This window comes from Podarcis pityusensis (assembly GCF_964106645.2).
Source record: "Podarcis pityusensis genome assembly, chromosome: 11".
NCBI classification, from domain to species: Eukaryota; Metazoa; Chordata; class Lepidosauria; order Squamata; family Lacertidae; genus Podarcis; species Podarcis pityusensis.
In genome coordinates this window covers 8,557,974-8,583,132 of record NC_138036.1, presented here as the reverse complement: position 1 = coordinate 8,583,132, position 25,159 = coordinate 8,557,974, and the positions used below count along the sequence as shown (strand labels likewise).

The 25,159-nt window shown below is 42.0% G+C and overlaps 1 protein-coding gene across 7 annotated transcripts in view; it reads right to left on the bottom strand.

Annotated features, from left to right (window-relative positions):
- Positions 1–24,901, bottom strand: part of ARK2N (arkadia (RNF111) N-terminal like PKA signaling regulator 2N) — a 57,070-nt gene extending 32,169 nt beyond the window's left edge. For 2 of the 7 annotated variants that reach the window (XM_080973579.1, XM_080973578.1), the window contains exons 1-3: positions 24,649–24,897; positions 6,932–7,027; positions 1,626–2,442 (exon numbers count right to left, since the gene is read on the bottom strand). In XM_080973579.1, the coding sequence (XP_080829705.1) occupies positions 1,626–2,349 (724 nt within the window). In that variant the 5' untranslated portion in view covers positions 2,350–2,442; positions 6,932–7,027; positions 24,649–24,897. Of the gene's footprint in view, positions 1–1,625; positions 2,443–5,102; positions 5,242–6,931; positions 7,028–24,648 lie in introns of those variants that run through there. The other 5 variants (XM_080973580.1, XM_080973581.1, XM_080973582.1 and 2 more) reach the window with 4 other exon arrangements.
- Positions 24,902–25,159: the final 258 nt, after the last annotated feature.

Below are 25,159 nucleotides of genomic sequence, written 5' to 3'. Positions count from 1 at the left end.
CTAGATATTTAGTATAAGGCAGCTTCCTTTGTACCCTGAGTCAGAAAACTGGCCCATCTAAGCTCAGTACTGTCAATACATACTGGTAATGGCTCTCTAGGATTAGACAGCAAGGCATTCCCTGGCAGAGATTGAATCTGGGACCTTCTGCATGCAAAACAGATGAGCTATGGCCGTTCTTCCCAGTATGCCAGTTTTTTATATGTAGCCAGCATTTTATGTGGAAAACTATGCCATGTCCATGGTATGAAATGGTACAGTCCAGCAACAGAGCTAGTCTGCTTGGGATTAGTCCCTTTCACCTAAGATTGTACACAATCTTTTTTAAAAAAAAAACGCTATGTCCAGAGCAAAGCCTTAGTTTGTTCACTGATATGGCATCTCACTAGGCACTGCTGCAGTGCAACTTCCATTTATTTTAACGGGTTTGGGCAGAAAGCTCATGATATCCAAAGTGACATGGAGACTGGGCAACTAAAAGCCCTGGCAGACTACATCCATAAGCAACTGTAAAACCCAAAGTGCTGTGCAAGGGCAGAATCCATCAAACTTTAAAAGGTTACCACTGGCAGAAAGAATACTTGAAGGGTCAAGCTGAAAACACAGCATTGTAGTTTTCCTTTTAAGTCTTCCCACATGATATATAAATAGCTTTACTGAGGACACAGGTTTTAATTACAAAACTTATCTCTCTCATGCAAAGAAACAAATGTTATGTTCACCCATAAAAGATCGGCAAACCAAAAGCTTTTTAAATAGTATTTTATTTTAAGGTTGCTATAAAATGCAGTTATTTTGAGTGCCATATGCCAAGTAGAAGATACATATTCCTCCTCATGCTATTTGGGATAAAGGAATAACGCAGGCCTTAAACAAATGGAAAGCTGTCCAAAATGCACCTTCCAATATTTGATTGTAAGAATGGCCAAGATATTTCACCTCTCAGTCACACAATATGGATGCAGCAGGAAAAATGATATTAGTAATTGTGCAATCCATGCAACAGAGGACATTGAAACCCTCTGGCTTCTGAAACTGAGGGGTAGTGTGGAGGCTATTAATTTGCAATCAATGTGCAAAATATTCCTCATACAGGTTCTGAAGTAACCAGCTCACCTAATTGTAACACACAACGAAGCTGAACCAGTTTATCATGCACTAAAATGAAGTTGGAAAGTGCACCGTTAAATTCAGTATTTGAGAGAACGTGGCCTTCTCCAACAGCAAAACTATGCCCCATGGTGTTTCAGATGCAGATACAGGAACAGTTGCAGTATTTTAAAAGAATAATCCATTTGTAATAAAATAGCTTCAAACTAGGCCGTTTTAAATATGTCTGTCTAAGCCACACTGATGTTAACTAGTGGGGGCAGAAAGCAGGGTCTGGAACTCAACTCACCATTACCAGTTTTTTAAATTTTCAATTCTGCAAATAAGAACATTCAAAAACCCCAGGACCCACCTTTAAAACATTTCACATACTGCAGCCCTCCAATTTACATAGAGTTGCAGTTCTCCTAGTTTATTATTTCTATTTTCTCAAGTGTCGCTCCTCTAAATTTAGCAGGACAGCTGAGAAATGATGGTAGGAGCTTTACCAGTTCAGTTTAAAAAACATCCTCTACCTGGTATCTCTGCAGTGATTGTCTTGCTGCTCCCTGAAACTTCTTCATCATCATCTGATGAACTCGTGCTTGAGTCACAGGTCAGGTCACTATCACTGGTACTGCTGTCCTGCAGCAGGTTGTATTTCTTGCGGGCAGCTGCCTCCCGTTTCTGCCTCAATAACCGAATTCTCTCTTTGTGCTTTTGGCTCCGATGACCTTTGACCTTAGCGACACGACCATTCTGCTTATCACTAGACTGCCGGTTTTTCTTTGCAGCCATTGTTGAGGTTTCACTCTCCGACCTTGACCGCCTGGATTTCCTCCCAACAGTAGACCCTGATACCGCAGAAGCATCTCCTTCTATAGTTGCTTCAGCTTGGCTGGGCTCGTTCTCTTCTGCGGAAGACAGAGTGTCTGAATCAGCCAAGTGCCCACTGGAAGAAGGGGACAGCATGCAATGGTTGGAAGAGTCACTCTCATAAACACGGCCAGCTGTTGGTTTGTCACTCTCTGTTGATGCTAGCTGAGATTCTGACGAGTCTCGTCTCAGTTCCATCAGCAAGCATGGCATCGAGGCAAGCACTGTCGAATCCTCCACAGCAGCTCCGCTCTCTTTCTGGGCATGCATTTCTAGTTCTACAGGTCCCTCTTCACACAGAGCTGCTTCTTGTTTTTCTGGGAGTTTTGATGGAACCTCTGGGTCAATGAGTTCTTCTACTTTGTCTGCTGCCTCCATCTTCATTTCAAAATTTTAAGTCTCTCCTGGTCTCAAAGCATGGATCACAGAGTCTAGCGGACAGCGCAAATTAGCCAAGGGCTTCAGGAGGAAAGCAACCTGCAGGAGAACACACAGAACAAATGAACAGGTTTGGCAGTGACATAGTAGCAAAATTACGGTACTTTATGGAGAATTTGAAACAACCATGGGAGAGTGCAAAGGATCTTGCTGGTTATATAGAAGAAATCAATAAGTTTACTGAAGCCCTTTATTTTAAACTGGCAACTCAGTTGGGGCTTAACACTTTCCCAACAAATTTCAGGCTCCCCCCCCCCCCACAATACTTCCCAGAGAGGGTCAAGCTGTGCTGAAGAGTCAAGAAATTAGCCTCTTGGGGACTTCTGTTAAGACATGCTTTGCTTCAAACATAAGGTCCAACTAAAGAGCACATTTGGGTACACTACGGAGTTCCAGCCCAAGGTTTCTTGCTAGCAATTTAGTGATGTACCAGTGGTGTGAAGCAGCACTGGGCCCAGGAGGGAAAATTCTTCCCATTTATCAGGAATCAGAACAGTGGCAGAAATGACCATTCACTCAAGTAGTTTGGGCACACACACACCTCCAATTGATATTGAAGTCTGGGAGCTGATCCAAATTCCTCTCCATCAACAGCAGTAAGCAGCAAAGGCCTCCTTCTTGCAAGGCTTTCAGATCAGCGCACAATAGTAAGCAAATAGATCAGTTCCCCTTTCCTCATTAAAGTGAGACCACAAGCTTCCAGGTGCCATGAAGGTTGATCTCCCTTATTCCATCACTACCAAGCCAACTATGGACAATAGCAGTACTAGGAAAAAGAACTGGAGCCTGACAGAAAGACCAGAAGCAGAATGACTCAGAACTGTACCCAACTGCTCAAACATATAACTCAGTATATGGAATGTTATCTCAGCCTAAATTATTATTACTCTGTTTCAAGGGTTGATGCCAGTTGCTCACATTCACAATAATAATGACGGTGGGAGGTCAGGTAGGACTTCAAAATGTGTATACGGCAGACAAATTTAGACTATATCCTATTTAGACCATATCAGGACTTAATCTTCATATTCTATCAAATAGTTAACATGGGTCTGCATCCCGACTCATGTCTTTCTGTGGCTACATTAATATTTTTCTTTATCTATTTATCTATTTCTTTAGCTAACCTTTTAGATATTTGGTTTCCATGGTCAGATTTCATAGGCTTTAATACCGTACAGTTTTACTATGAGTATCATTTCTGTCCAAAGAAATGTCCACTGGTTTGGGGACCACCTTCTGGATTTTGAGCCTTCTATGCCAGTACTGCCCAGTTGATAAAGTGTTTCTCCACGATGACTGTGCTCTTTAAAGTGGTCAAGTGTGCCTCCTACAGTTTAAAATCAGGTGCAGAAAAATGTAATGCTTACAAAGCAATACAGGTACTTTTTTTCAGAGAGAAGTGGCACAATGCTAAATAATTCTGTCCACATGTCCCCTGTCCTGTCCCCCAGTCTCAAACAAATGCATTGCTCTTCCAACACTAGTGGCTCAGTGGACAAAGCCCTGGTTGGGGGACACTAAAGTTGTGATCGCCTTCCCTGGCTGGGTGGGAGTTTAAAGTTCTCTGATGATAAACACAGAGGAAATGAATCACTTTGAACAATGAGAAGTGCTATAGAAACGATCACCTTAAGATACAGGGAAATTCCACAGGAAAGGTGTTTTAAAGTAGACAGCAGCCTACTTTTAAAAGCAAAACATGTGAAGTGATTCTTATGTCATGTGTGGCCATAAGACTCTTCATGCACAGCTATGCTGAATGAAAGTGCTTCAGTTATATTTATACTATTTGTGCTTAACTAGGGATAGGTATTTAAACCAGACTAGAGGTAATTCATAGGTGGGAAATGGCAAATGTCACTATCTAGAGATGCTTAAACATTACACAGAAGCCCCTCTGGTTTTAGTGGGACATAAACAAGTTTAAAGGTTGAGCTGGAAAGAGGGGCAAGGCTGCCTACCTCTTACACAAGTCTGAACCGACCTAGGAAAAGGCTTTATACCAAGTCAGACCAATAGTTCATCTACCTCAGTATCGTCCACAATAACTGGTAGCAACTCTGCAATGTTTCAGACAGAAGCCTCACCCAGCCCTACCTGAAGATAGCAGGGATTGAAAGGGAGCCTTCAGCATGAAAATCAGCTGCTTTACACTTAGCAACAGTATAAGAAAAATACACACAGGAAAGCTACAAATTTACTTCACTGAGGATGCCAATTGTAAATTATTTTACAATTACAGTGGTACCTTGGGTTAAATACGCTTTAGGTTACAGATGCTTCAGACTCCGCTAACCCAGAAATAATACCTCGGGTTAAGAACTTTGCTTCAGGATGAGAATAGAAATCGCACGGCGGCGGCACGGCAGCAGCGGGAGGCCTCATTAGCTAAAGTGGTGCTTCAGATTAAGAACTGGCCTTCGGAACGAATTAAGTACGTAACCAGAGGTACCACTGTATTACTGTATTTCTAAAACTAGCTAGATGGAAAGGATCACTTCATCACAGAGTGAAAGAGAAATATAGAGAGAATATGAAACAAAAATAACTTTCAGTGAATATCTCTATGACAGGAGTTGTTGTCTGCAATATAAATCCCTGCAAAGAGTATTTACTTAGCCATTAACTATAAAAAGTATTAAGGGGCATGTTTTTCAGACTTCTCATTTATAAACAGAAGTATGCTGCTGGCTTACTATGCAAGAAGACAAGCTAAGTACTTGCTTAGAAGTAAACGTGCCGCTCACGGTGCACTGATATTATTACTTCATGCAACATTCAGGTTCTTCTTTAAGGTCTCATTTACAAGTACTGGCCTAGACTGACCCAGATAAACTTGTGAGATCTGGCAGAGGAAACAGTATAAGAAGAGGCAACTGAATACAAGAAAACATTTATTTCTATCCCTGAAAAAATTCAGCCATAATGTTATCTTTTTAATTCAAGCTCCAGTTAATAGATAATGGTATAATTAGGAATTCATTAGCCCAGCATCCACACCCTTTATGAAAAGGAATCTTATGCTTCATGTTTATCTGAAACAGATTTGATGAAATAAATACATTTTATAAAAGAAATAAATGCTTATCTAAGCATTTTGTCTCTTCAATGCAACATTCTGACCTCTAGCTGTTTCCAGCTTATTTAGGAACCCTGGAATGTGCCTTATATAAAGTCAGACCACTGATTTAACTAGGTCAGTATTGTCTGTACTGGTTGGAGAACCTCAGGCCCAGGGTTCAAATGAGGTACTCCAGGAATCTCTCAGGCCACACACTCCTGACCCCCCTGTTCTGCATCCTCCTCAAGTGTTTGCCTGAGTGGACTGTGTGCTATGTTTTTGGGTGATAACGCCAAGGCCAGTGCCTCCCTACAATGCAGCGTTGCCCATCATCACTCCAGTGTCCCGTCAGGCTGATGTGACCCATCTCCAAGGACATGAGCACACGACTAGCAGAGTCCAAACAGAAGCTGAGCCTTGAGGTGTAACATCTAAGCCTAATTTATTTCGCACAAAATCAAAAGTAACAAAACAAAGAAAATATGGCTTCTCTCTGCGTCTTTCTTCCTCGGAGAGAGAACTGCAAAAACAATAGCTATACAGAACGGAACAGTGTATCTCAATTTCCGCTCACAAGACTCCAACAATCAGTGCTTGAATGTAAACAAAGACATGTGACATGTCACAATCCCACACATCTGCAGCCTAAGTGGAGGATAGAGAGTTGTGTGCAAGTGTAAAAACCATGACTTTTGCAAGGCTGGAATGCAAAAGTACCAAGTCACAGCCACTACTCTACCCATTTTGCCTCTGGTAACACCTGCCACTGCATGCAGCCCACAGAAGGTTCTTCACAAATAAACTTCAGGCCCCTGGCCTGAGGTTTTCTGACTCGTGGTCTGCCCTGACTGACGCTAGCTTTTTAACGCTTTTTAACACTTCAAATAGATTTCCCCAGCTCTTGAACTCTGACCTGCTGCATGCAAAACACATGCTGTACCAATGAATTAAGCAAAACACATACACTGGACATACACAGCTAAAGCTAAGACAGTTTAAAAGATTCTATACAATATTTAGTCAAAGAACACACAGAAGAGTTCAACTACGTGAGAGTGAGTAGTTAACTTAGCAACTTCTGTTTCTAGTGGCTACCAAAGCAGCATTTGTCTCAGGCTAAATTCACACACATGGAGTTGTAGTTAACAAAGTTCTACTCTGAGTAGAGCCATATGAATTAACATACCTAAGTTACTTATGTCCATTACTTTCAGTGGGTCTACTCTGAGTATGACTGTGAGTATGAATGTGGATACAACCCATCCAATCTAACAGTTAATATGCAATAGGAGAGAAATTACCACTTACAAGCTCAGTTTTTTGCTGCATAGTTATTTGATGCGATAACTGCCTCTTATCTATGACAGTTAATAAAATTGATACATTATGGATTGTCTTGTTATTTCTCATGCTCAGATGATGAAAAGAGCTGTTGCACATGAAGAGTATAAGATAAGGACTCACCCTTCAGCTACTGCTGTCACTGCTGTACCTGTTCTGCGGACAGAAGACTTGAGTGCCCAAAGTTGTCATTCTGGCTGTTTTTCACCACCAAACTCACTACAAAAGCAAACAAAAACTCACATGTAAAAAAATATTTTTTAAACGAAGCGAAACAAACAAAACAAACCAGCAAAAGTTTAGCAGGTTCTTATCATTCAACAAGTTTTCAAGAAAGGTGAAACCGAATCAGTAGGTTCTTCTCATTAAATAGAATTCCCTATCTGTATGTATATATTCACAAGCATGGCCGATACTCCTAAAGATTATCTCCTTTGCATAGCCTGTATATTGCGCAGGAACACAAATGCATTTTCCTTACTCATAAGCCGACAGTTAACCTTCTCTCTGGGTTATGAGTGTGCTGCATCAGAATTACAATTGCAATTACAACCACCATTTGTATATTTAAACATGAGGGAAAGCACTCCATTTTATTTAACAAGGGACAGCGGTAAATGCCTGCCTGACCAGCTCTCTTTACTGACACATCAGTAACCAACCACAGACTGAAATTTTGCAAGATTCACTACTTAACCCTGGCATGTGTTTAATCAAAAGTCAGCCTTTTCACATGTGTCCAGCCAAATTCTTGACTGCAGAAAAGACAAGTGCATGAACTTTACAAGTGCATTTTTCTTTCAATGTATTTCTGCAGGTTTAAACTGGGAAAAAGGCTCATAGTGTTGTTTTTTTAGGTCATAACTTTGAAGGAAACCAGACATTTCAGTTGAAGTCTAACACTTACTAAATGTTTTGAGAGTGCTAATTTAAGTACAGTACTGGGGTGGAACTGGAATGCTGTAAGTAGAGTTTTCTTGTCAAGCTTCTCCAAGTAGGCCTCACTGAGTTTTGATGACAAGCCACATCTGCATTACTTGATGCGGAACAGCAAAAATGGTAAGGATGACTAGTTCAAGTAGGGTAGGTTATGTGTGGGCCCCCCCCCCCAAATCCTGGGGAAATTAAAGAGTATCTTCCTGCAAAGAAATATTTCACCATGCTGAACAGTTGTCCAGTGGTCCATCTGCTTATAATTTTGCTCATCCCCAACCACTGGCCATGTTGGTTGAGAGTGATGGGAGGAATTGGAATCCAACCACAGCTGGAAGGACATAGGCTCTACTATCCCTGCAATAGAGGGGTGCAGCAAAAATGATGCATCTCCACTCCATGATTCTATACTTCCATCACATTTTCTTCCTCGATTTTCTTTACAAGCCACAGCTCCAAAGCCAGGATTCTAGCAAAATCACCTAGGTATATACTTTCGCTCATATCTAGTTAAAATTACTTGCAACACAAAGAAACCAAAAGCTAGCATCTTTTCTTCAAAAACTAAGGTTGAGTCAAGTTGGTGTGGAAGACGACCTTTTGGAAGGTTGAGTTCCCCAATCAAACCACCTACCCCAATCTTAACCACTTCACTGCCATCTGCATTTCCCATTGATCGCTGCTTCATCAACATTCTTTATTTGATGTCATATGTAACCAGTTTGATTTAGCTATATGTTGTTGTCATTGAAGGCAAACAAAACTAATTCAGAGAGCAATGCTTCATCTTGGCCGTGAGTCCTGGAAGACCTGCTCCCGGCCTTGCAGGTCTTTTTATTCACCTGGCCTGGGAGGGTGGTGCCCTGACTCCAGCTTCAAAAGCTAAGGTTGCTAAACAGACTATTATTAATCTGTGGTATTGTTTTTTTGGGGGGGGATTGTTGCTGTTACTGATATTATTATTATTTTGTATCTTTATTTTAGAAATTGTTCAATTTGGCTGTGTACCTTTTGATGTTTTATTTATTGTTTATGAGTACTTACGTCTGTAATAATCAGATTTCTCTAATGCTGTAGATTGAAGATTATTATAGAAGGCACACGGAACATGCTGTGCAAGTAGAGCATTTCACGCATTCAAAAAAAAATATTTCATGAGTTTTTAGTTTAAGGAAGACTAAGTTTAGAAATCAAGTTTTTATGGAAGGAAATGTTTTGCCCCCATTCTACCAAAGGCTCTGGGAAATTACTCTGGCACTTCACCAGACAATTAATAAATTAGCCTGAGCAGCCACCCTAGATGCAGTGGGCTCTACTCTGTCCAACTAGATGATGAGTGAAACGAGAGATGAAAGGATGAAATTAGAGCACTGTTTCAGCTAGCTTTGCATAAACAAATGAGGGTTAAGAAAACAGACTGCTTCTATTTAGTGCTCAGCAGACAATATACCCAAGCCAGCACTAAGAGGAGGGGAAGTATATTTATTACTGTCTGTAGAACATCCTGTGCATTTTGAAAGCTACAACATATTTAATAAAAGTTTAAGAAGGTGGAAACATAGGACAGTAATGTAAATGGGACACCACATTCGGATCAACCGATTTCCACTTGCTAAAACAGACTTAACTCTTCCTCTCCTCACTTTTGCGACCCCTCTAATCTGCACTGGGGGGTTGAGGGATGCTCCCAAACATGGAGAAAACAGGAGAAAAGGAAGTTCCATCACATCCACTGGCATGGCATAGGGTGTTGCCCATCAAAATCTAAAAGCTCAAAGCCCAAGCTACTATGCCAAGCTAGTCAAACACTCAATACAGGCTGAGAAAAAAAGGTATGATGCAACTGCATTTGCAACACAGTGAGCAATTTTAGTTATTTCATCTCAAAAAAGAGATCATACAACTGGAAAAGGTGAGGAAAGGGGTAATTAAAATTATCAAGAGTCTGGATAGTTTTACCCATGTGGAAAGGCTTGACAATATTTCCTGGGGGGGTTTAAATCTAGAAAAACAAAAATGTAGGGGGACATTTGTTGGTTTTTTGTTTTTAAATGACAAACAACATGGAGAGAGTGGATGGGGGGGGGACCTCTTAAAATAACTCAGGAGCCCCTTCGCTTCTTGATGAATTTCTAATTTCTAATGTGAAGCCATCTAAGCTGGAGCAAACAGCACACAGACCTAGTGGTGGGAGGAAAAAATCCTTAAATAAGAGACACGGGGGAATGATTAATGGACTTCAATGTCTGTACACTAATGCGCAAAGCATGGGAAATTAACAAGATGAGCTTGAGCTCTTGGTACAGCAAACTAAATATGACATAATAGGCATCACTGAAACCTGGTGGGATACGTCCCACGATTGGAATGTCATAATGGAGGGATACAATCTATTTCAGACCAGACAAGAAAGGAGGAGGAGTGGCGTTATATGTCAGGGATGTGTATACCTGTGAAGAGATCCAAGATTTAGAACCTCAAAGCCAAAGTGAGAGCATTTGGGTCAAAATTAAGGGAGAGAAGAATAACAGTGACCTCATTGTGGGAGTTTACTATAGATCCCCAAGCCAAACGGAGGACATAGATGATGCCTTCCTGGAACAGATGGCCAAGCATGCAAAAGGAAGGGAGATAGTAGTAATGGGGGACTTCAATTACCCGGATATTTGTTGGATGTCAAACTCAGCCAAGAGCATAAGGTCAAACGGATTCCTCACTGGCCTTGCAGACAACTTCATTGTCCAGAAAATGGGAGAAGCAACAAGAGGAACAGCCATTTTAGATCTGGTCCTAACCAATGTTGATGACCTGGTTAGTGGGGTAGAAGTGGAAGGATCATTAGGCGCGAGTGATCATGCTCTTCTGAAGTTTACTATACAGCGGAAAGGAGCAGCCAAGCATACTAGGACTCAATTTCTTGACTTTAAGAAAGCTGACTTCATAAAACTTAGGGAAGTGCTGGGTGAGATCCCATGGACAGTAATACTAAAAGGAAAGGGAGTTCATGATGGCTGGGAGTTTGTTAAGAGGGAGATAGTAAAAGCACAACTTCAGGCAATACCAATGAGACGGAAACATGGAAGGTGCCTAAAGAAGCCAGGGTGGCTATCTAAAGAACTTTTAACTGAGTTAAGATTAAAAAAGGATGTGTACAAAAAATGGAAAAGGGGGGAAACCACCAAAGAGGAATTCAAACAAATAGCCAACACGTGTAGACACAAAGTCAGAAAAGCTAAAGCACAGAATGAACTCAGGCTTGCTAGAGAGGTTAAAAGCAACAAAAAAGGCTTTTATGGATATGTTCGTAGCAAAAGGAAGAACAAAGAAACAGTGGGGTCACTCAGAGGAGAAGATGGTGAAATGCAAACAGGGGACACAGAAAGGGCTGAACTCCTCAATGCCTTCTTTGCCTCAGTCTTCTCCGATAAAGAAAACAATGCCTGACCTGAAGAATTTGGAGCAAATGATTCAGCAGAGGAAACACAGCCCAGAATAACTAAGGAGATAGTACAAGAATACTTGGCTAGTCTAGATGTATTCAAGTCCCCAGGGCCAGATGAACTGCATCCAAGAGTATTAAAAGAACTGGCAGATGTGATCTCAGAACCACTGGCAGTCATCTTTGAGAATTCCTGGAGAACAGGCGAAGTCCCGGCAGACTGGAGGAGGGCAAATGTTTTCCCTATTTTCAAAAAGGGGGAAAGAGAGGACCCAAATAATTACCGCCCAGTCAGTCTGACATCAATACCAGGGAAGATTCTGGAGCAGATCATTAAGCAAACAGTCTGTGAGCACCTAGAAAGGAATGCTGTGATCACCAATAGTCAGCATGGATTTCTGAAAAATAAGTCATGTCAGACTAACCTGATCTCGTTTTTTGACAGAGTTACAAGCCTGGTAGATGAAGGGAACGCAGTGGATGTAGCCTACCTTGATTTCAGCAAGGCATTTGACAAGGTGCCCCATGATATTCTTGTAAAGAAGCTGGTAAAATGCGGTCTTGACTATGCTACCACTCAGTGGATTTGTAACTGGCTGACTCAACGAACCCAAAGAGTGCTCATCAATGGTTCCTCTTCATCCTGGAGAAGAGTGACTAGTGGGGTGCCACAGGGTTATGTCTTGGGCCCGGTCTTATTCAACATCTTTATCAACGACTTGGATGATGGACTCAAGGGCATCCTGATCAAATTTGCAGATGACACCAAACTGGGAGGGGTGGCTAACACCTCAGAGGACAGGATCACACTTCAAAACGACCTTGACAGATTAGAGAACTGGGCCAAAACAAACAAGATGAATTTTAACAGGGAGAAATGTAAAGTATTGCACTTGGGCAAAAAAAATGAGAGGCACAAATACAAGATGGGGGACACCTGGCTTGAGAGCAGTACATGTGAAAAGGATCTAGGAGTCTTGGTTGATCACAAACTTGACATGAGCCAACAGTGTGACGCGGCAGCTAAAAAAGCCAATGCAATTCTGGGCTGCATCAATAGGAGTATAGCATCTAGATCAAGGGAAGTAATAGTGCCACTGTATTCTGCTCTGGTCAGACCTCACCTGGAGTACTGTGTCCAGTTCTGGGCACCACAGTTCAAGAAGGACACTGACAAACTGGAACGTGTCCAGAGGAGGGCAACCAAAATGGTCAAAGGCCTGGAAACGATGCCTTATGAGGAACGGCTAAGGGAGCTGGGCATGTTTAGCCTGGAGAAGAGGAGGTTAAGGGGTGATATGATAGCCATGTTCAAATATATAAAAGGATGTCACATAGAGGAGGGAGAAAGGTTGTTTTCTGCTGCTCCAGAGAAGCGGGCACGGAGCAATGGATCCAAACTACAAGAAAGAAGATTCCACCTAACCATTAGGAAGAACTTCCTGACAGTAAGAGCTGTTCGACAGTGGAATTTGCTGCCAAGGAGTGTGTTGGAGTCTCCTTCTTTGGAGGTCTTTAAGCAGAGGCTTGACAACCATATGTCAGGAGTGCTCTAATGGTGTTTCCTGCTTGGCAGGGGGTTGGACTCGATGGCCCTTGTTGTCTCTTCCAACTCTATGATTCTATGATTCTAAGCTTGTGGTCATTACCACATATCATGGCAGTGAAATTGTAAGTTGCTTATGAGTCTGTAGTGTGAAATAGTACTTCTTGTTTTGTTTTTTCCATTCAACTGCTTAGCATCAAGGAGGAAAGAGTCTATCAACAGATATCAGCCATAACAGCTAAATGGGATGTCAGAGAGTGTACACCTCTGAGTAAGAGATGCTGGGATCAATACAGGAGGAGAGGGTCAATGCCTTCACATCTTGCCGGCACACCTCCCAGAAACAAAATGCTAGACTAGCTGAACCATCAGACTGATCCAACAGGGCTCACAATATGACAATTTACCTTGGGCGTAGGATGTACACAAATAAGGATGAAGGTAAGCAAGAAAGGAATCCTATTCTTGGAACTGCTGACACATCTGTGTTTGATAAATGTCATTTAGGGTGGAATTTAAGCCTTGAATCACCACATAGAACACAAGTGGCCATTGATAACTCCTTATTTTTTCTGTGTCAACTTGGGGTGTTCTGTGCCACACAAACATATCAAAATCAATCAATCATATCTCCCTGGCCCAAGTTAAGCATTCTATGTAGTACATCACACCAATGCAATGGAGACATTCCACTTTGTGGCTGGAAAAGCAGCGCAGCTTCAAGAGGGAAAATGCAGTGATAGGGAGGTGCATTTATTTGCCCTTTGTTACAGAAGCTATGAAATGAAGCATTTCCTGTATTACAAATAACCAACTCATGAACAATTCTGAAATATTAACATTGCAACATAAGACATCTCCCTCCCAACTTCAGTGTCTAGACAATTAAACTATTAAGATCTCTGGGGTAAGAAACAGTTCTCTTTTAAGGACACCAAATATTGCTAAAATGGTATTTGAGCATCTCTGTCTACATTCCTGGAGTCAATACCTCAATCAACATTTTAGGAATTCTGCTCAATATTTCCAAAAAGTAGCATTCATAGATTTGGAGATATCATTTGCAAGGTTACAGCTAATAGATGTCATATCCTACCAATATTGTATTTGACTTGTTAAGTTGAAGTGGCAGCAGGGTTGCATGGCATAAGCTTTCACCTCAGGGCAATACCTGATGATACTAATCCTTCTGCTGTAAACTATTAAGATTTTATCTGCATGCTGTTAAGTCTCAATGAATGGCATTGGGCAATTATGTATCTTTGCGCTGGATTATTCTCATGAAATTCTGACAGCTGAAATGCTACTAACTGACAGGTAAACACTTACGTAAATATATGCAATATAAAATAAGTAAACATTTGCCTGTCAGTATAAAGATACCACAAATAACTGCATGTGTCTTGCGGTTGTAGGTTGTCAGTTCAGGGCCTTTGTGTGTGTTAAGAATAAACAGCTCCACAGTTTTTTCACACATACATCCTTTAAGATAGTACAAGTTTTTCCTGATGATTCAGGAAAATAAACTGCTTTCGTAAACCAAGTGTCAAACTGGTAGTCATTCAACTGGTGCATTTCACTGCATGTTACAAAATTACTGCACCTACTGATAACTGAATGGTAAATCAATGTGCTCATTCTTATCATATTCTAATCTTTGAGCCTTTGTTAAAGCAAAAAAAAAGGACCTGTCATTTCTCTTTGGTTTCCAGTTATGATCTTGATGGCTTCTAAATCCCCAGTGGAGAAGATATACGGGCCAGGAAAGGAAGATCATCGGATCAGCAAACCACAGAAAGCAACCTAACAGAGGGTGGGATTCATCAGTCCCGAGAGAAGCCCTGTGTAAGGGCTTCTACTTACGCAATTGGGTTTTCCCTCCTTTCCTCCCCATGCCCACTCCAAAAGTGGCTTTGGAAACCTCCTGGAACAGTGCATGGAGAGGGATTACTCCATCTGGTAAGCTTGCTCAGACAGAGCATTCAACTTAGCGCATTGTTGAATTCCACCCAGAGCAATGGGATTACAGAATCAAGCCAAATATAACCTATGTCATGGATGCAGAACCTGTGGCTCTCCATTGTTGTTGGACTACGACTCCTATTAGTCCTAGATAGCATGGCAAATGATCAGGAATGCTGGGAGTTATCAGTGTAAGCCAGCAAAACCTAGAGGGCCACAGGCTCTCTCTGAAGGCTTATTTCTGGCTTCAGTTCTCATGATCTTGTTAAAATCTATCCTTTCCTTTTTTAAAAAAACTGAAATTTGATAATACGATACAAGAAAAAAATCTGTCACATAATTCCAAACATGCTCACCATTAGGGTAAGGGTTACAGTCAATGAGGTGAATGAAGTAGAAATTACACCTTCAAAGTCTATTTTTAAAAGTTCAGAGGGTTCAGCACTGTTTACCCTTATCACTGAGCTGATATAACAATTTCACTAACAGTGGTCTAGTACCTAGTCAAGGTTTATTTTCAAAACTGGACATCCCTGAATTCAAAATTCTAAATCAAGTTTAATTTGTAGAGTGCTAAAAGATCAAAACCAGTTGGTGCATTTTGTCCAAAGAACAATTGTATAAGCAATTCAACAGGTGATGCATGATGTTTCTTCAGGCTACAGATTTTTTAAAAGGTGTCTTTAATCATACTGCACGGTGTTTCTACAATTCCTATTGGAGACTTTTAAAGTTACAGCTTTTATTCTATGGCGCAGCATTAAGCACTCATCAACTGCCATCAAAAGTGAGAGAAGTCCTGCATGTAAAGAGAAGATCTAGTTCAAGCCCATAGCCTTAAACATCCTCAAAGAACTGACACTTTGAATTTCAGCAGTTAATGGAGGTGACTGCATTGAGCTGACTTGCATTAAACTCTGTTCTCAAACAACACATGAAAAAGCATACCCTTTCCCCATTCATCACACTGGCTACATTAAAACAGAGACTTTAATAATTCTTCCTACAGCACAGGCTCTGCTATTCCTGGGAACACATTATTGAAAAAGCTAGGCAAAACTGGCAAATAAAGGGGGTGGATTGAAAACTGGCAGATGATTTTAAAATCCTCATTGAAACTGAACTGTCAAGACTTCACTGAAGTCCTGCTAAATGTAAACAAGTATCACCACTGCATTCTATAATTCCATAGTCTTGTAAAACTAAAAGATGTTTGTACAGTGGTACCTCGGGTTACATATGCTTCAGGTTACATACGCTTCAGGTTAAGAACTTTGCTTCAGGATGAGAACAGAAATCGTGCTCCAGCGGCGTGGCAGCAGCGGGAGGCCCCATTAGCTAAAGTGGTGCTTCAGGTTAAGTACAGACCTCCGGAACGAATTAAGTACTTAACCCGAGGTACCACTGTAGAAGCAAGCACAGATTACTTAGCTGTTTGAGACAACACAATAGCATCTGTGAAGTAGAGACTGGAGTAGATTCAGCCAAAGTTCCTTGGTTCAGGTTTCAGGCCCCTTACTATCCAAAACATGGATAATTCTGACCACTTTCGAACACTGAGGAAATGGTCAACTTAGGCTCTTACCTGCAAAGTTGTCCTCCTGCAATTACTGAAGGCGCCACACTATATTGGATACTTTTTCCCTATGACCAGTAGGAGGCAGGAAATACCAAATCATTTTCTCAGATGGACTCCTTAGGACCAGGCTCCAGGAGTTATTTCAGAGCTTCCTATAACACTAACCTTCACTATTTGAACTTGAACAATAACAGTATCATAAAGCAACCCTTCAGTAACAACAATGATCGTCTCTCCACCCATAAAACATAGACTATACTGCCCATCCACCCCTTTTCCCCTGGACTGGCAAAACATTAATAAAATAAAATGAAACTCAATTACAAGCCCACAGTCAGTCATCTGGTAAAGCCATTACGTAAGTCCCAGATACAAAACAAGACGAAAGTCTTCCAAAACAAATACACTTATCTCTTCCCATCAGTAAAGTATAGAGAAATATGCGCTTTTTGTTCCAACGAAGGACGGCTGCACTAGCACCCAAGACAATGCCATTTCAAACTGGGTAGTATCAAAGCAGTACGCACACACAAAATTGGGAAGAATACATTTGAAACACAGCCAAGTAAGAACAGACTGCTTGGTTGGAACAAACAAACAAAAACGCCAAAGGGGGCTAATACACTTTTTGCAAAGGGTGCCCTCATTACTTTGTAAGCCTCCATATTAGAAGCTTGTAAGCATTTAGAAACAGATGTCTCAGAGGCTCTTGCCTTGATTTTTCTTATCACAGTAAGTAAAGGAAAATCAACTAAAATCTAAAAGATGCTGCTCTGGAAATAAAAATAAAAAAAACCTTCAGGGCCCTAACATCTGAGGAAAGACAAGCTTTCTATCTTTTGGGTCACTAAAATTTGGATTGAAAACTGGTGAGATTTATGCAAGCATTTTACATAAGTTAGAATTAACCACAGACCTGGATAAAGAACTCTGTAGATAACATCACCTAAAAAATCCCTGAGTTAGGAGTGTGTATGGCAACTAGCAACGAACCTTTAAAAAAGGGAAAGTCAAATAACCTTGGAAATAGACATTTAATTCAACATGCAACTTAAATGGGGCCCAGTGTGCTGGGAGTTAGATCAGGAAGACCCATGTGCAAACTCAACCATGAAGTTCAGTGGGTGACTCTGGGCAAGACACTAGCTTTCAGCCTAATTTACTGCTACAGGCTGAAATGACAAAGATTACCAATATGGACTGAGATGCTGTGATACGAGATTACCCTATGCATGTTGCCCTGAGCTTCTTGGAGGAAAGGTGAAACACAAATGCTATAAAATAAATTCACACATATTACTTCATTTCTGTATGCTTTGGGCAACAACTGTAATTGTGCAAGAACGAGTCCTGCTGTAACATCTTGAATTAATAGGTTCCCTGAAGTTTAGATGTTTTGTAAAGAAATACCCAAATTGCACCACTTACAATTTCAGTATGTATTTTTTAATATTACAAAACAACATTTCTGTGGAGATCATAGTTTGATTATTGTTGCTGAGCTAGTATAATAAAATTGATAAGAGTGTCTTTGTCATGTTATTCTGAGACAATCAAATTAAGAAGCACACAAGCTTTCCACTGACACATACCGGTAACTCTTATACAGACCTTAAAGGCAGCTAACCTTGACTTCAAGACAAAGCGGTCTGCAACATTTTTTCAATGTAAAAAAAAAAAATTTTTTTTAAAGAAAATCTTTCCTATTTCAAACAATACATTGGACCGAGCCAAAGTCACAGTATCTACAAAGCAACAAATGCAAATGACAATAGACAGAAACACATGGGGATTCACCGTACTTGACCACTTCCTCTCAAAAAGGAAAGCCATACTAATCTTTAGAAGACATGCCTGAAAACAAGTTACTGAATACAACAGATTGTCTAGAAGTTTTTGATTATAACGGTAGGCTGCAGTCTGTATCCGACATAGGAAAATGTGTATTGTAAATTCACAATCTAAACCTTAAAGCTAGCATAGTGACTCTGTTTATGCTGGAACAGATATGAGAGGCATCATCTTATTTATTAATCCCAAAATAAATTGTATCTTGGATTGCTTCTAAGACAGACAATGTTTATGGTGCTAGGTATTTATTGCTATCACATTTGTAGCAGAAGCTCATCGTCACCACGGAGAATAGTTCTATTAAAAATAGCGCTTCTGTAGTGGAACTCTTTTAAAAAAGCCATACTAATATAAATAATATAGATAAGCAGTGACATTAGCACGTTGTTTTATCACCTGGTTTCGTTAGTTCACTTTTGAAAGCACACTATAAATATACTTGGGGATGATATTTCATAGCAGTGATACCCACGGAGTCAAGCAACTCTAATTCTTAGTTTTATCTAAGCCCTAAAGAGCAATACTAAAGCTCTATCTTAAATTGAAGTGGGCAGAGGGGTTGCTGAAGTGGAGATGAACCTTTTTTTTAAAAACAAACAAACAAACCCAACTTCAACTATCTTTCCTTTCTAGGGCTGAACTCTTAAGCCAAATACAGTTATTCAAAGGGAAAGTCCCACTGAACTCTGTGACTTACTCTTGCATAAGCATGCACAGGGTTGGGTTGCATGGGTGAAAAAGCATATTACTGATTAAGCTCTGTTAAACCAGAGGTTTGGTGGTAACTGCAGGATTCCCAATCCTGTGTTTGCTGCTGATGTGCAAAGTGGAGGAAGGCATCCACAGGGGAGCCGACTTGGGGGGAAAGGGAGGGGTTGCTTAACTGTTCCTCTGCCAGCTGTTACCTCAGTTACCACCCTTGATTTAGACATTTCAGGAAAGCACAGGAATCAGCACCGGTAAGAGTGAAAGCTGCCAATTCATAAATGCCGCTGTACTGCAAATTTGTCAATTCCCCCCCCCCATTTTTTTACCCATTCATTTAATGCAGGTTTCCATTAATTCCTTCAACTTTATAGTTTTGCACAAAGACTTGTCACACTTGCTTTGTGGTTGTTGGTTTTTTTTACTGTTTGCTATATGGGGGAAAAAACCCCAAAACTGAAAGTTCATTAACTCTTCCTACACTCAAATTTGTTACAAATCTATCCCACTTTTTTTTCAGCTCAAGGTGGCACAGCTAGAATTTTCATTATCTTCACAACCACTTGAGGTATGCTTGGCTATGAGGTAGCTAATGGCACCAGTGAAATTAATGACATAGCAAACAACTGAAATTGGGTCTGGTATATCCAAATCAACCACTTTGCCTATTCCCCTACACTGAGCACTATCCAAAGATAAGAAGGGAAGAAATCCTAAACGCTGTCATTTATTTTTGCAATTACACTTAAATAATTAGGGGTGGCAGTCAGTTAAGTTTTACTCAAAGTAGCCCATGATTAAACTAGTGCCATGAAATTCAACAGGTCTGTTCTGAGTAAAGCTTAGTTGAATACCTTCCTAAATGTGGACCCTTTAAACAGAAAACTGAGTGCTATATGCCAGTCTATAAAATACAGGGATGTTTATAAATAAAAAAAAGTGGTTTCCAACCAGTGTGCCGTGGCACCCTGGGGTGCCTTGAATGATGGTCAGGGGTGTGGTGGGCAACACTGGCCTCTGTCCCTCTTTCCTTCCCTCCTCTGATGCCCTCTCATGTCTCTGCCTCCAAAAGGCTTGCACAGCTGTTTCTTCCAGCAGCCCTGGCTCTCCAGCTCTCCAGAAAAATGGTGGCTCTGGGGCTAGCCAGGGGGTGCTTCCCAGGCCCCTGTGGGGCAGTGGGAGGCACCTCTCTTTGGGGCAGGGGAGGCAGCTCAGAGACCAGGGACAGCGGCGGTAGCTGCCCAAAGCACTCCCAAGGACAGGAGAGGAGGGTGAAGGCACACTCCACAAGGGAGGGCATTTGAAAAAGGTGAGGGGCTACCAGCTCTGCAGGCAAGGGGTGACATAACTGGGCTCCTGAGCCCCACAGGGGTGCTGCAAAAAGAATGTAGTTGGTCAAGGGAGCCGTGGACCCCCAAAAATTGAAATCCTCTGATCTAAAGTAATAAAAACTACATTACAAGGGCAATTGGGGACTTCTGAATAGCGTAACTAGGTGAATAGATAAGTATAGCCAATTATCCCACTTTTTCTTCTCCTCTGTCTTTTTCACACTTCATCCCATCCTCCAAAAAGCACATGCACACACATTACTAGGAAATTAGCACCATTAACAAGAGCTGATAAAATTACACTTGAAGTCGCCAAGTAATAAAAATCCACTCTGGATCAGTTTCTCTTTTCGGTACACAACTTCCTCATATCATTGACCACAGATAAACAACATATCGCAAGCATGTCAGTTATATTGCTCAGAATAGCTAAGACCTTTTACCATATACTTGGTCTCTCTGCTTCAAAAGTTCACATTCTACAAGCAGCTCTGAGAAATAGCAACTAAGGCATATATTTGCAAAGAAAAATGGGCATTTGGAAGGAAATTGCCTTTACATGTTTATTCTCTTTTTAAAAAAGCAAAATGAAACACTACAAAAGGAGGAAGGGACTGAGGTGTAATTGCATTTCCTCAGATGCCACTTTTAGCATTTCAGTTAACTACTTTCACAGTGATGGTTAAAGGTACACCTATTCTGTTCCTCTCTCTTTTATTTCACTAGCCAGCGTGGGATGAGGCGTCCCATAATTAGAACCTGAAGAGACAGAGGTTTAAATAATTCAAAGACGAAAATTGTCAGGTTTCAAAACCATTTAAGAAGCATTATTTGCAATGCTTACATTCTCTAAGACACCAAAAAGCTTGATCTTCTCTTTACCTTTAATATATTTTTCAATTTTATTGGCTAGAGTAAACATGTACTTTGAAACATTTCCGTAAGTGCTTCCAACACAGTACAGGCGCTTTGCAGATCATGTTATCCAACATCCATCACCACCGATCTTGGTAAAATATTAAAACATAGTTATTATCATAATCAATGATACAGATCTAATTTTGCAGCTATGTTTAACACATTTGAGCAGCCTTCTATATTTCAGTGTTAATTCTTTGATCCTTATACCTAGCCAAACACAGACACTAATTAACTCCTCCAGCTATGGAAGAACCATGAGAGTATTCCTCAAGTTTATTGCTCAGTCATTCTCAGTATATCAGTTGAGAACTCCCCTCTTGAGACAGAAAAATATTTCTGCTGCTTTTAGGGAAGACTAAAGTACAAAGGAAAGAACCCCACAATTAGAACAAGATATATTTGTCCTTTATGCAATCCAACAGAAAGAGACAATGTGTATAAATGAAACATGAAGGCTCTTCATTTGCGTTTGGGATTCTAACCCACATTCTGTAGTCACAGATCAGAATATAAAGCACTGCACATGGTGTCCCACTCATACAGAAGAGAGAGTTCAGGCTTCCTTCCCACAACAGCTCCTCACATTCTCCAAAGAATTGCTCCTGAAAGTCAAGCAAGGCTCTTGGTTTTGGGAAGAAGGAATGAGGACTCTAACAAGGTCCTAGAGTACTCCTGCCTGGTTAGCAATTTCTCAGCTTTAGGAAGCAGATGGGAGGACTGTAGGACCCAGTCAGAATCCTCACACCTCCTTCCCAAAGTCCAACACCTCATTAGCCAGCTTTTGGAAGGCAGCACAAGTGGGGTTATCAAATTTTGGCCTCCCCCCCCCCCCCCGCAACAGGCCAGTGTGTGGCCCACAAGTCCTGTAGGTCCACTTGGTATGAAAAGTTGGACCGCCCTACTCTAGACAACACTTGATGCAAAAAATGGCATTGTTGAAGTATGCACATTTCCCCCCTTTAATATGGAATGTTACACTTTGCGAATGAAAAGCAACAAATGTTAGAATGCTATCTAAATTCTGAACTAATTTAAAATGAGCTAAGTATATAGAAATAATAATCAAACGAAGGTAACATTTGGGTTTCCACAATTATTGCAAGAAAAGCCCATCCACACTCTATTCCTGCTGTCCTGTTACATCAAAGCTCTCACCAATGTTAAAAAACCCATCATGTCCATGGACATGTGGCTTGTTGTCACTTGCAAAATAGTAAACTCTCCTTTGAATTTGTGTACATTCTACAAACAGAAGCATGTAGTGGTCCTCTGGCTACTGCGGGAAGAACATTTGCTTTGAATGATTTGTTGATGCTGAATTATGGGCTCATCAATAACATCATACATTTTGCTCTAAGAATAAAAAATGATGTCCTCCAACATTATAAATTCTTCTGATTAAATGACCTACAGCAGTCACTATTATTACTCAACAGCCCACAGGGCTTGTAAAAATAGTTGCTAAATCTACAAATTAAACTTCACTAGAGCAATGTGTCAGGTCACAGAAATTCAAAGCAGCTATATTTATCATTTACTGTCATTAACCCAGCTGAAAAGAATTCTTTACTTGAAGCCAGACAGTTGTATTTCAGTTACACCTCTGGCTTGTTTCCACCTTTGCTAACAGTGGCAGATAAAATATTCAAAGGAATGGGGAGAGGGAGGGAGAGAAGAGGGCAAGGGGAAAAGGTTTAGCACCTAATATCTTTGCAGCCTTATAGAGGGATAGGAGGTCAGTACAGATCAGATCACCATGCCGTAAAGGAAATAATAACTAACAACCAATCTGGAATAATTTTCAATTGAAAAAGGTGGATTAGGATGGATTAACAAGAATGTCCTGGACTGCATGTCACTTAAAACCAGAGTTTAAAATATACAACGGTTTACAGTGAACAAGCAGCAAGCTAATGCCTGCTGCTCCGAAGATCACACTTGACTGCTCCCCAGCTCTTTCCTTCAGTGCGCCAGGGAGGGAACAAAGCAGAAGCAGGCTTCACATCATGTGCGAGCCCATACTCATAGTTTGCTTTCTCCAAACCAACAACCGTTTGTTTGCCCTTGCCACTCATTGTTTGACTGGAGAACTTGTACCATGAAGCCAAGCTGGCTCTGGACAGGCAGGATTGGGGAGGCACAAAGTGCCTGTAATTTCAACAGCAAACACCAGCAGGTTGGCCATTCAGCTTATTCACAGTATAAATTAAACTATGGTTTACAGTGTCGTACAAACCTGGCTAATATATCTACATTTGAACTTGCCCCAAGGGAGTCCCATAGAAACTGTCTAAGCAAACTCTACTCTACATACACATATCACTGCAATCTTGTTTCTGGGGGAAAGCGCACTCTAGTACATTAAGCTCCATTAGTGAATAGAAAAGGAGGCATCCCTGCTTCTTTCCAAAATGAAAGAAAGATTACAAAGTTACCCACATAGAAGGAGACTCATGGTTTTCATTTACCACAGGAGTGAGGGTTCTGTGGTATTGTTCGACTACAGCTCTTATCACCCTTGACCACTGGCCATACTAATTGGAAGTGATGGGAATTGAAGTCACAACATTCAGAGGCCCAGGTTCCCCATCTATACTTCACCCCTCTGATCTCTCACAGCTATTCTATTAGGCCCTCTCTTTCCACCAAGAAGAACTTCTTTATCATACATGTTAAACACATATACCAACAGATCCCATTGGAACCAAAGGAATAAACTTCTGAGATGATGTCCCTTAGGCACAGACTTAAGTTGGGGAGGCAGAGAGAGGCAGCCAGTGTGTCCATGGTGGTAAGCAAAAAAGAGCGGGTGGGTGTGATGTGCTACAGGTGAGAAAACCATCACCCCCAAAGAAGCACTGACTCAAGGAAAAGCCGCTCATCCCCTTCTTTCTTAAGTTTCCCAGAAAACACAAAAGAGGGGAGATGAGGCTATTTCCTCGACATTTCACTATTTCAAGGTTACGCATGGAGCGGATGAGAAGCAGCAGAGTCATGGCTAGTTAATTCTACATCTGGTGCAGTCCTCCCCCCTCAAAAAACCCCAAAAACCCCTGGCCCTAACGTTCCCCACCCCATTTCTCAACCTTGTGCAGAATTACAGGGCCATGCCAACCAGCTCCTCTTAAGAAAACCTGACAGGGCAGGTTTCCTTAAGGGGGGTGGTCTCTGCTTCCTGACCCCCTTGGCCCGCATGCACCCCCCCCAAATGAACAGCTACACGCCGGGGAGAAGTCCTGGTTTCTCTTGAGGTGGTGAGGGGGGCAAAGGGACCACCAAGGAACGAATCGGGGGGGGGAGGGTTTGAAAGAGAGCAGCCCTCCTCTCCACCTGCCCCCTCTCTTTAAACCTCAAGATTTGAGGCGGGGGGGGGGGTCGGATGAAGCGTTGCCAGGCGACAAGGCGAAAACGGAGGCCGACCAAGGTCGAGAGCCTCAAAACTTGCCGCCGTGCGCGCTCTTGAACCCACCCACCCCCCAAGCCTTCCTATGGGTCGAGGGGGCGGCTAGTGCCCCCCCCGACTGTGGGGCCTGGATTCTCAAGGAGGGCCGCTTGGGAAAGGGGGTCACTCACCACCAGGGCCGCCGCCGAGGCTCCTCCCGGCCTCAGGCCCCGCGGAAGGGAGCAGCTCGAGCATGAGGGGCCGGGTGTCCTCCCTCCGTCACCACCGGCTCGCCCTCGCCCTCTCCCTCTCCCTCTCCTCCTCCTCGGCCCAGCGGAGAGGGAGCGGAAATGTCACCGCAGGGAGGGAAGGAGAGAGGCCGCTGGGCTCGCCTCGGCTCCGGCTCCCTTCGGCGTCACTTCCGGCGGCGGCGGCGGCGGCTTCGTCGACGGAGGGGGAAAGGCGAAGAGGGAGGAGGCGGGGAAGAGCGGCTGACGCAAGGTAAGCGCGCGCCGCGGCAGCGCCGCCTAGCGGCTCCCGGGAGAGAGCGCGCGCGCGCGCATTGGGCGGGAAAGCGGAGCCCCTCGCGCGCCTCCAACGGGTTTCCCTCAGGGAGGGCGAAATTGGCGCGCTTTTCCCAACGGCCGCTGACAGGAGAGCGAAAAGGTTCATTGCTAATCGCAACACGAAATGAAATATAAT